Genomic DNA, 12,462 nt, shown 5'->3' with positions numbered 1-12,462 from the left:
TTTAGCTGTTTAGAGTCGGCTTTAATGAGTATGAACATTATGGACAGAGTAATCATTATTACAGATAAAGAGGACAACAGTTAACCCACGGGGTCAAGTACATCAGTTAAGTTGATCTCTGAAAGTTTAGCGTCCATAACAAGTAACAAATACGAGAAACTCATTTATAAGGACATATATGAGAACCCAAAGTTGTCTTGATGTGTCTCATAATTCGTCATGAGGTATCTGCAGGGCATGGTCACAAAGATCTGTTGGAAAAATACAAAATAAGTATTAAATATGCATGTGTAATAAAGCAAAAAGTGTTTGATAAGATATAGAAAATAAGGGGGTTATCATAATGATTTAAACATGAAACAAATACAATAGGGGGTTTTCTTACTCCTACAGATGAATACAAAGCATGAAAATGAAGGGTTGTCTCTGTCATGATGAAATGCATTACCTGTCCTTTTACTGCACAGCTTGTCCTTAACATTGTCTGTCTCATGAGCAAAGAATTCAATAAGTTCATCCTCATGTTGCTCAACGATTACTTCACACTGTAAAGAAAAACATTGTGGAGATTTGTTCTTCCTGTATTTCCATTAGTACATTTAGTCATGTCTGTGTTAGTTCATAAGAAGTTTCATAAGTACTATACTGTATTAATGCATTTGTTTCCATCATTACTAAATGATATAAAAGCTTTGTCTCAATCCGCTCTCAAGGTGTTGAATCAGTATATCGTGTGTGCAGATTCAGGCACTGGTAGGGACCCTAGCTCAATTCACAATGGGACACTGTTCACTTAGGCTACGTTTACACGTACATGGTTATTTTGAAAAACGGAGACATTTACCTTCGTTTACACGTAAACGTAGATTTCGCCTCTGATGAAACCGATTCTTTCTAAAAACTCCGGGCAAAGTGGATATTTTGAAAAACTTCGTTTGCACACTTGCATGTATACTAAGACAAACGGATGTTTAAGCGGCCAAGTATGCGCCAGAGCTTGCACCTACGTCACCTAAAAGTGTGACCTATGTTAACATGTGACTGCTACTCTGAACGCTTCCATGACCACATTTATGTTTGAGCAAAATTCGAATGACCTATTTATTCACATGCTTGCAGAGAGAGCCTTACCAAAACAAAGTTACAGGGTTGCTATTTTTCATGTTTTCTGGGTTGGTAGAAGCACTGGTGACCCGATTATAGCACTTAAACATGGAAAAAGTCTGATTTTCATAGAATGTCCCCTTTAAGCTTCTCTTGACGGCATATATACACGCAACGCAACGCGTACATGTAAATAAACACTTTTCTGAAAGCTGACATTTGTGCACGATGTTATTTTTGAAACTGGAGAGGTTGAAATGTCCGTTTATGAAAATAGCCGCCCACGTGTAAATGTAGCCTTATTGTCCTGTGACGTAGCTGCTTAAGCGCGCTGTGATGATTCACAGCTGTTATTCATCAACAACTGGCAAAACCAATATCTCTCCGACTATATTTTTAAACATGTCTTAGAGGTTGTGCACACCAAAACTTTTAAACGCGGCTGAAAACGCCTGGACAACGCCGAAAGCCAGCTGTTTTTCAGCTGAGTGTCAGCTTTCTTCAGCTACAGGTAAGTGCTTTTTGTAGCTCTGATACGTCAGCTGTGAGACGGTTGGTTGCTGTGATACTTGTCCCGCCCCTCCTCCACTGTGATTGGACGGCCGCATGAGAACTGACATTGACAAGCGGAGCCTTTTACCCACATTTTTTAACTCTCGGCGCTCAGCACTGAACGCGAAAAAACTGCAGAGCGCCGGTTTTCAGCGCAGAAAAAAAATGCTAGCTGCAGGCTTATTTGAAAAATGCCGAGCTTCCATTGGAAACAACTGAAAACATGTGCCGGCTGCGGGCGTAAAAGCTTTGGTGTGCACGTTCCTATATAGTGTATTGTGAAAAACGCTTTCTTCAATCTCTTACATACCCGTGCATAAATTTGGAGGAATATATTACATTTAAATATTAAGTAGATTGTGGTCCCTTCCTGTCTAGTGGTGTGCATTTATATTACAACTAAAACAAACTTTGTCTTTATAATAGTTCCATCGCAGTTTATTGCGTTGGCATACGCGATTTTCGTTTGGAAAGCCTCAGAAAAGTTCATGTGATTTCCGGTAAGGGAAAATAGGGAGCATCGATCACTGGTTCACTATTTTTGCGTTACATTTTGGGAATTTTTAGGGAATGAATGTTCCACTGGAAGGATTTTGCGATTGTCTTCTTTTAAAAACAGCTTTAACATCATAATTGATCAAGACTACATTAAGGAATCACCTGTTGTCACCTTGTACTGTGGATAGGAAAAGCGAGAGGGTCTTTGCCATCTAAACGGATGGAAGTGTGGTATATAGATTATTTTTGATCTTCTGAACAGTAACTTGCTTTATTTTAAAACATTTATTTTTTTCATTTAGTCTCCTCAAAAGTGGCAGATATATTACTTGTTCAGAAGACAAGATCGCCAGTTCAAGTGTCATGACCAGCAGGTTGTGACTGAGGTGCCCTTAAGCCCAGTAGTTCCCATTGATTAGTGCCCACTGCTCCAGGTGTGTGTGTGCACGTGTGTGTGCGTGTGTGTGTGTGTGTGTGTGTGTGTGTGTGTGTGTGTGTGTGTGTGTGTGTGTGTGTGTGTGTGTGTGTGTGTGTGTTTCTGTACTACTCACTGGGATGGATGGGTTAAATGCAGAGGTCACATTAATGTATGGATTACTATATTTGACAACAAATTCACTTTTAATTAAAAGTTATAGACTGCAGCTTTAAGATTTTTTTGACAAACTTACAGCAAACTTTAAACTGGAGCTGACTCTGGAGTCAAAGGTCACATCAGAAAGGTCCATGGCTGTACCGTCACGTGATGTATGTCTCACGTACGCCTTCCGATTGGAGGTGGGGTCAACGCGTTCACCGTAATCCTTCATCTTCTCACAAACCTCCTCCATCAGCTCAAGCAGGTGACTCTCTGAGCGAGCAAATGGAGTCTGTGTGTATATTAAAACAATTACATCAATATGAAACTATGTATAAGTTAATGGAAGGAAGCAGACAGTTTCATAATAAGAAAAGAGACAGAAGCATCACCTCTCTCACTGACTGACTACCATCAGGATTGATCCTAAATGATCCTGTCTGGATCATTTTCTTGGGATCTGTCTGTGATATGGCCCATTCCATTTCATCAACTAAAGCCCTACATGCTGAGAAAGTAAATAGAACAAAACACAAACATTTACTAAACTAGTTTCAAGAGGCATTTATTAAGACTTCATTAGGCATTAAGATGTTTCTTTCGTTACTAATCGACAATAATCAAACCCAAAGTAATAAAGTATGGCAATGAGTTCGTGTATTTAAAATCTTAAAGGTTTATCAAAGTTGAAATACCGCCGCATTTTATGTCTTGTTTGGAGCCCTGAACTAACAGTAGATGCAAAGACATCAATGCACAAAGAAGAACAATCTGCAAACTTTTGTCCATCCCCTCCTACAAACATAAACATACAAATAAAATGGTTTAAGCGATATTAACAAACAATATGATTTCGTACAACAAACAAATAAAATGCACCATAGTAAAGCGGAATAAACCTCCGAATGCCAGCTAACCATAAATCTACAATCTTTTTCAAACAATAAGCAAGGAAAACCTGACTATAAAAATATACATTGTGTCTGAATATAAAAACTGCACAGCTTCACATCACTATTATATTTCTTTTATGTGAAAGACACACAAACCTGCTTTGAATCTGCCACACACGAGCTGATGACGTGCACAGTGATGATCGAGGCTGACCGAAGATTTGCCTGAATCATACGACCCATAACGTTAAAATAAAATTATAAAATAACATCGGTATAAGTTATAATAAATTGAATTAATCAGTATCTGTAAACAGAAAATAAGATTTAAATTGGGGCCGCTGATGAAACTTTATAACACTGCACTTTATTCTGTTGCTGCGATACGTCAGCGGCGCCGCCATATCACTCATGTCAAGATTTCAGTGCAAATACATCCAAGTGAACGGAGGAGCACAAAAACATTTACGACTCTTGGCCGATAATGATTTACAATCTACGTGGAAAACCAAAACGTTGTGTGTTTAGTTACTAAAAATCTCGATACACATTAATACGGCCTGTTATTCATTTAAAGCCACTAGATGGCACTATTTTAAGAGATATAGACCCTGGCTTTTACTGCTTGTACACATACACAATGATGGGTGTCGAGGTTGCGGCCGCTGGTTTGGTGGGTTTGCAACAGCTGTACTGTAACTGAGGAGGATGTCTGCAGGAAGTATGGATGAGGAAGATGATTCCTCAATCATAGATGGAGAGGATAGTATGGATGCCTGTTTCCGCCATGTTGTAAAAAATAATAAAATAAAATTGTGACTTTACATCGCAGAATTCTGACTTTACATCTCAGAATTTTGACTTTACATCTCAGAATTCTGACTTTACATCTCAGAATTTCAACTTTACATCTCAGTACTCTGACTTTACATCTCAGAATTTTGGCTTTACATCTCAGAATTCTGACTTTACATCTCAGAATTTTGACTTTACATCTCAGAATTTCAACTTTACATCTCAGAATTTCAACTTTACATCTCAGAATTCTGACTTTACATCTCAGAATTCTGACTTTGCATCTCAGTATTCTGACTTTGACTCTGAGATTTCTTACTTTACATCTCAGAATTCTGACTTTACATCTCAGAATTTTGACTTTACATCTCAGAATTTCAACTTTACATCTCAGAATTCTGACTTTACATCTCAGAATTCTGACTTTGCATCTCAGTATTCTGACTTTGACTCTGAGATTTCTTACTTTACATCTCATAATTTTGACTTTACATCTCAGAATTCTGACTTTACATCTCAGAATTTTTACTTTACATCTCAGAATTCTTACTTTACATCTCATAATTTTGACTTTACATCTGAGAATTTTGACTTTACATCTCAGAATTTTGATTTTACATCTCAGAATTCTGACTTTACATCTCAGAATTTTGACTTTACATCTCAGAATTTCAACTTTACATCTCAGAATTCTGACTTTACATCTCAGAATTCTGACTTTGCATCTCAGTATTCTGACTTTGCATCTCAGAATTCTGACTTTGCATCTCATAATTTTGACTTTACATCTCAGAATTCTGACTTTACATCTCAGAATTTTTACTTTACATCTCAGAATTCTTACTTTACATCTCAGAATTCTGACTTTACATCTGAGAATTCTGACTTTACATCTCAGAATTTTGATTTTACATCTCAGAATTCTGACTTTACATCTCAGAATTCTGACTTTACATCTCAGAATTTTGACTTTACATCTCAGAATTCTGACTTTACATCTCAGAATTCTGACTTTGCATCTCAGTATTCTGACTTTGACTCTGAGATTTCTTACTTTAAATCTCATAATTTTGACTTTACATCTCAGAATTCTGACTTTATATCTCATCTATATCTGTGTGTTCTAAGTTATGGCTAGGGTATTATGGGTGGTTGCTAGGCTATTTCTGTTGCCATTCTGTGTTTGTTTTAAGTTGTTGCTAGGGTATTATGGTTGGTTGCTAGGCTATTTCTGTTGCCATTCTGTGTTTGTTTTAAGTCGTTGCTAGGGTATTATGGTTGGTTGCTAGTAGGGTTGTGCAAAAAATCACCTCCGATTCTCATGCATTTACTACACAGAGCCGTAGTTCACTGAGAAGCTAGGCAAATCGTGTTCATAATTGAGGAAAATCGAGTCCGATAATCTATGGGGTTTTGCATAGCTTCTCAGTGAACTACTAGCCTGACTACGTCAGACATCGTACTTCCGCTAAATTTCATTACGCTTCTGTACTCAGTCTGAGATACCTCCCATTCAAACCGTTTTCCTCCGGTCTCAAAACGACCGTCCAATCAACGAACAGAGGGCGGGCTGAAAGCCGTGACGTAGACGCTAAACGCCGAATCACGGTTGTAGTTTGTTGTGGACATGGAGACACAGAAAGCTATTTGCTCTGTTGTGGAGAACCGGCACTTGCCAACTTAAACCCGAACAAGAAAAGTGTTTGTTAAACATTTGAATGGAGATTATGTTGTTGCCCTACTCCCGACAAGTTTTTGGAAAAGTTTAATTTATCAACTTTACCGATCGTCAGCGAGAAATTGTGTGCAGCACAGCTTGACGTGCACAACGATCGAGAAATCATGGAATGGAATTATATTGTTCCCAGTTAATGGTGGAGGACGCGTGGGCAAGCATTCTTTGGTGACATTCCTGATTAACCAGAAAATAAGGTAGGAAGATTTAATTCACATATGGTTATGGTTGTCTGGTGGAAGAGTTTGAGAGGAGAGAGGGGCGTTCCTCCCGTTAGACGTGAGTGGAAAGCCACCGTAAGGATAGTGTTCAACTAGCTCTGGCACGATTTACTTTACATAATCTGCAAAAGTTGTTCATAGCCATGTTAACTCTGGTATTTCGCTCTATGGGTTTATACGTGTATTTTACAGCAGATATTCGATGCGGCTGATCCGGCGCATAAAGCACATCATATCCAAATGTTATGTGTGATTGGCTTACGTTTAGACCAATGATTTTAAACTTCAGACAAGCCCCTCCCACGAGAAGGAAAACGATTGTCAATTATGCCCAGCCAGACTCTGTCTATGAAGCGAAGCAAAATAGCAGAGGATGGTATTACCAGGCTAGTTAACTACGGCTCTGTGTAGTAAATGCAGCTCCATCTGAAATCTATGTAATTACTAGACTGTTGCTAGGGTATTGTGGGTGGTTGCTATGCTATTGCTCTGGTTTTCTGGGTGACTGCTAGACTGTTGCTAAGGTGTAATGGGTGGTTGCTAGGCTGTTGCTCTGACATTCTGTGAGGTTGCTTGGCAGTTGCTAGGGTATTACAGGTGGTTGCTAGGCTGTTGTTGTGGCATTCTGGTTGGTTGCTATGCTGTTGTTCTTGTCATCTGGATGATTGCTAGACTGTTGCTAGGGTATAATGGGTGGTTGCTATACTGTTGCTAGGGTGTTTTGAGTGAATGCTAGGCAGTTGCTAGGCTTATATTGGTTGTTGCTAGGCTATTGTTAAGATATTATGGTGGATTGCTATGAAGTTAATGGGATATTAAGGGATATAAAGTTACGTTACTGCAAGCTGTGCACGCAATGTGGTGGCAGAAAAACAGTAAAAATGAATTATACACGAGTGAAACGAGCAAGATAACTCAGTAGAATATGTCTTGTTGTGCTGTTGAGTATCAGAACAGGAATGTCAAAAAAAGATGTCCTTCATTTTTATAAAATACCGTCATCAAAGACACCATTTGAAGATAAACGAAGGTGTTTATGGTTGCAATAAGCCCTTAAATGGACAGACTGGAGAGATTAAATAATCTGGAAATCTATTAATAATTAGAATAAAAAATAATTAGAGAAGGTGTCTGGTGTTCTGTCAAAGTGTTCCCTCTATGTGTTTCTTATTGCGTTTTTATCACATTACGTTTATAATGTATTTAAAAAGATTAAAGATATGAATGGGTAATTCTGAAAAAGCAGTATCACCATTTATTAAATATTTTAATTAAATAATTTTTCCATTTTCTATTATTTCTTTTTACTTTGTATCTTAGCCGATGTCTTCTTCCTGCTTGTTCTAAAATTATTATGTTTACATACTTAATAAATATATAAATATAGCACACACACACAAACACACACACGCACGCACGCACGCACTCACTCACACACACACACACACACACACACACACACACACACACACACACACACACACACACACACACAGTGTTATTAATATATAAACAGCCCTATGCATATTGATTTGTATGTAATAGTTTTATAATAGTTTTTTTATAAACATGTAGGCTATATATATAAGGAAGAAATAATAGAAAACCAGAAAATGATGAAATGTTTAATAAATGGTATTATATAGAATACATTATAGTATTGTTTAGTTTTTATATGTACTTTAGCGATTCATACTGTAAAAAATAATTTATTCACCAAGAACAATACATATAGATTGCCTACATGTACATATTTCAGTAACCAAGCCATTTAAACTTTTAATTTATCTAAAAAATAAACATAACAAAGACGCTTTAAGAAACATTACACTAAAGCAGGGGTCTCAAACTCAAACGGGCTTGGGGCCATTTTTAAGACAGACAGTTCATCGGGGGGCCGCAAAGCTATTTTAACGTTCAAAAAAGTACAATGTTTCTGTAAATGTCATGTTTAATTTCTATTATTTAATGTATAATAATACTTGAAAATATACAAGCAATTGTTTTATCTTTTTAATATACATTATTTTATAAAAGTAGCCTAAGTAAATCTTTTCTTAATCTTATCTTAACTAAGACCTATTAAAACCTTGCACTAAACTAACAAGTTTAATTCCTGTATACATTTATAAACTATTATAAAAATTACCACCAGTAAGTGTTTCTGTTTTGATTTATTTTGGATTGTTTTCAGTCATAGTATTGACTTCATTATGTTCTTTATTATTTCAGTTTTCATAAATTTTCTATTATATGTGGGAAAATATTTATAATTGAAAGTGATCCCATAACTTTTGAATTAGTCCATGTTATATAAGATATATTGGACAGAAAAAAATAATAGTACTGCTCTATGTGTAATTGAATAGAAAGCTACATAATAATATATTATACTTCATTATATATAGCAGTATACATACTTTTATCTTCTTTACATTTCTCCTCATCTTTTCTCTTTTCTTAACCTGGGCACTTTGATGTCTCTTTTCTTATTTGTAGTTTAAAATGTGTTGCATTACATCTACCGCTCTGCCTCCATATGCGGTGTTTCCATTAGATGCTGTGACGTGAGGTGAACTAAGCTCGATCTTCTCTGAGTAACAGCTGATATCCACCCGGAAGTAACAAATCTTCTCTAGACAAACACTACAAAGTCCCGACCAGATTAACTGATCGCATGGTGACAATGATATGATTGACGCGAGGTTCAGTTCAGGAATTAAAATCCGATCACGCAGTCAGTGATCCTCGACATCACGGAGCGTGCGGTTCATGGCTGCGTAGCAACCGGTGACGCGACCCACGCCCCGGAGCGCAACTTCCGCTCTCGAGCACGTTGTAAAGTAATGCTTTGACTCGTTTTAACGCGTTGTAAGACTCGACATGTGAACGAACACTTGAACGTTTAAATAAAAAATCTAACGAATATAAAAAAAGTGAATAAAAATCTTTCTGCGGGCCAGATTATTTTATATTTTTGAACGTTGACGCGGGCCGCAGAGAGGGGGAGGGCGGGCCGCAAATGGCCCGCGGGCCGGGAGTTTGAGACCACTGCACTAAAGGGAAACAGACTTTGACAGAACATTGGATCCATAAAAATCACAGTTTAACGCTAAAACACCTGACACTGTTACTGCAGACCTGTCACTCACTTTCTGTCACCAGTTGGGCTCCACCCACAAAAAAGTCATCTCTGTTTGCAAACTCGCAAAATGTCTATTCAGCTAGATGTTAAAGGGAAAGAACCTGTTTCCACAAAATCATTCCAAGGATAGGACACCATCTCAGGTTGTCACTCCTGCAATATCATCACAGTCTGATATGCTGTTTTTAAATTAGGGATCTCTAAAAAGTCACACATATGCCGTCTTTTCTATACCTTCAGTTAGATGTTGAAAGAAAACAACTTGTTTCCACAAAATCATTGCACTTCAGAATGATATTACACCATCTCAGGTTGTCACTCCTGCAGTATCGTCACAGCCTGATATGCTGTTTTTAAATTAGGGGTCTCTAAAGAGTCACACATATGCAGTTTTTCTATACCTTCAGTTAGATGTTAAAAGAAAATAAACTGATTCTACAGAATCATTCCACTTCAGAATGATATTACCCCATCTCGATTTCTCACTCCTGCAGTATCATCACAGCATGATATGCTGTTTTTAAATTAGGGGTCCACCCATTACACTGTAGTAACTGCCTATCGTTCACTCACAGACACCCTATTAAATGCATAGCAGTTCTCTGTCAACCACCCTGAACAGCCTAGCAATTTTATAAACCACCTGAAATACACTAGTTAAGGACTACCAATCACTCAGAATGCTATAGCAACACCATTGCAATCACCAAGAAAAACATAAAAATATTCTAGCAACCAATTAAAATACCCTTGCCTAGCAACAACCTAGCAACCACATAGAATGCAACAGCCTAGCAAACACCCACAATTTCCTAGCAACTTCATAGCAATCCACCATAATATTTTAGCAACATCCTAGCAACAACCAATAAAACCCTAGCAACTGCCTAGCAATCACTCAGAACAACATAGCAATAGTCTAGCAATCACCCAGAAAGCCAGATATATAGCATAGCAACCAAAATGCCACAACAACAGCCAAGCAACCACCCATATTATCACAGCAATTGCCTTGCAACCCCACGGAACACCAGAGCAACAGCCTAGCAACCACCCATAAAACCCTAGCAACTTCCTAGCAACCCCACAGAACCCCAGAGCAACAGCCTACCAGCCACCCATAATACCCTTGCAACAGTGCAGCAATTAGCCAGGAAATCAGAGAATTAGCATAGCAATCACACAGAATGCCACAACAACAGCCTAACAACCACCCATAATACCCTAGCAACTCCCTAGCAACCCCAAAGAACACCAAAGCAACAGCCTAGCAACCTCAAAGAACGCCAGAGCAACAGCCTAGCAACCACTCATAATATCCTAGCAATGGGCTTTATGTCCAGCTGCACTACTTCCTGAACTTCAGCCAGCTCCTTGCCTCCTGTCCGCCATCACTGGACAAACCGACCAATCCAGGTGTGCCTGACCTCAGTTGCCACAAACAAACTGATTAATCCAGGTGTGACTGACCTCTGTAGACACAACAACAATAATCAGACACACCTGGATTAATCAGTTTGTCATGAAACAAGGAGCTGGCTGAAGTTCAGGAAGTAGTGCAGCTGGGCTTAAAGCCTATTGTCTAGCAATCACATAGAAAACCATCGCTAAACCCTAGCAACCACTTAAAAATCTTAGCAAAAGCCTAGCAACCACCCATAATACCCCAGCAATGACTTAAAAGACACACAGAATGCAACTAAAACAGGCTAGCAACCACCCATAATACCCTAGTAACGACTTAAAAAACACACAAAATGTAACAGAAACAGCCTAGCAACCACCCATAATAACTTAGCAACGACTTAAAACACACAGATATAGATGAGATATAAAGTCAGAATGCTGCGATATAAAGTCAGAATTCTGAGATGTAAAGTCAGAATTTAATTTTATTATTTTTTACAACATGGCGGAAACAGGCTTCCATAGGATTGGTCTCAGGTTGAAAAACCAGTAAACAGAAAAACAGGGAGTCGTAATTCCTATGACAACATATCTTAAGTAAGATTAAGGATTGCAAAGACAAGGAAAACAGAAGATGAATTTAAAGCCATGATTATGTTTGGAGCTTTAGGTGAAAGTATTAGTAATCCGGTAAAGTTAACCAAGCTAATTTAAAAAACTATTGGAGATATTAAAGCTGCCAAATATCTAACAAATAACCGTGTGCTTATGCTTTGTTTGGATAAAGAACAACAAAACAAAGTGTTGAATAGGAATGAGGCGGAGTGGCTATCAAAGTACACATTCCCGTAGAAATAGAAAATGCTAAAGGGGTGATTACGGGAGTTCCAATTTAACTGGCAGATGATGTTTTGAAAACACAGTTAAAGGATCAAAAGGTTATTGAAGTGAAACGTTTATTAACAAGTAGGAATGGGAAGAAAAAAGTAATACAGTAGCATAAACATAAAACATAAAAACATAAAAATATGTTGGTGTCAAAACAGAGTGTTACCACTTTTTAAAAAAATTAACTCCTACAGTGTTTTGTAAGTGGAGTTTGTTAACTCTTAGGGGGCATGCACACCAACGCTTTTACGCCCGCGGCCGGCGCATGTTTTCAATTGTTTTCAATGGAAGCTTAGCGTTTTTCAAATAAGCCAGCAGCTAGCGGGTTTCTTCCGCGCCGAAACCCGGCGCCCGGCGGTTTTTCCGCGCTCAGCGCTGAGCGTCGAGAGTTGAGAAATGTTCAACTTTGGAAGAAAAGCTCCGCTCGTCAATGTCAGGTCTCACGCGGCGTCCAATCACAGTGGAGGTGGGGCGGGACAAGTATCACAGCAACCAACCGTCTCACAGCTGACGTATCACAGCTACCAAAGCGCTCAGCTGAAGAAAGCTGGTACTCAGCTGAAAAACAGCTGGCATTCGGCGTCCTCAAGGCGTTTTCAGCCGCGTTTAAAAGTTTTGGTGTGTCCAGCCCCTAAGCTGAGCGCTTT

General features: G+C 38.4%; 1 protein-coding gene across 4 annotated transcripts; it reads right to left on the bottom strand.

Annotated features, from left to right (window-relative positions):
* On the bottom strand, window positions 1-3,927 carry cnpy2 (canopy FGF signaling regulator 2). Of its 4 annotated transcripts, none has more exons than XM_055184879.2 (6): window positions 3,781-3,927; window positions 3,427-3,526; window positions 3,124-3,239; window positions 2,826-3,023; window positions 449-545; window positions 1-251 (listed from the first exon to the last, which is right to left on the bottom strand). In XM_055184879.2, exons 1-6 carry the CDS (start codon window positions 3,865-3,867, stop codon window positions 208-210), a joined length of 642 nt encoding a protein of 213 aa, XP_055040854.1. In that variant the 5' UTR covers window positions 3,868-3,927; the 3' UTR covers window positions 1-207. The 4 variants fall into 4 exon arrangements, with proteins under 4 accessions (XP_055040854.1, XP_055040856.1, XP_055040857.1 ...); XM_055184881.2 differs by lacking the exon at window positions 3,781-3,927 and adding an exon at window positions 3,611-3,766; XM_055184882.2 differs by lacking the exon at window positions 3,781-3,927 and adding an exon at window positions 3,649-3,693.
* Window positions 3,928-12,462: the final 8,535 nt, after the last annotated feature.

The sequence above is a fragment of the Misgurnus anguillicaudatus genome, chromosome 14, assembly GCF_027580225.2.
Source record: "Misgurnus anguillicaudatus chromosome 14, ASM2758022v2, whole genome shotgun sequence".
NCBI classification, from domain to species: domain Eukaryota; kingdom Metazoa; phylum Chordata; class Actinopteri; order Cypriniformes; family Cobitidae; genus Misgurnus; species Misgurnus anguillicaudatus.
The sequence above is the reverse complement of the archived record's forward strand: the minus strand, read 5'-3'. Positions and strand labels throughout refer to the sequence as shown.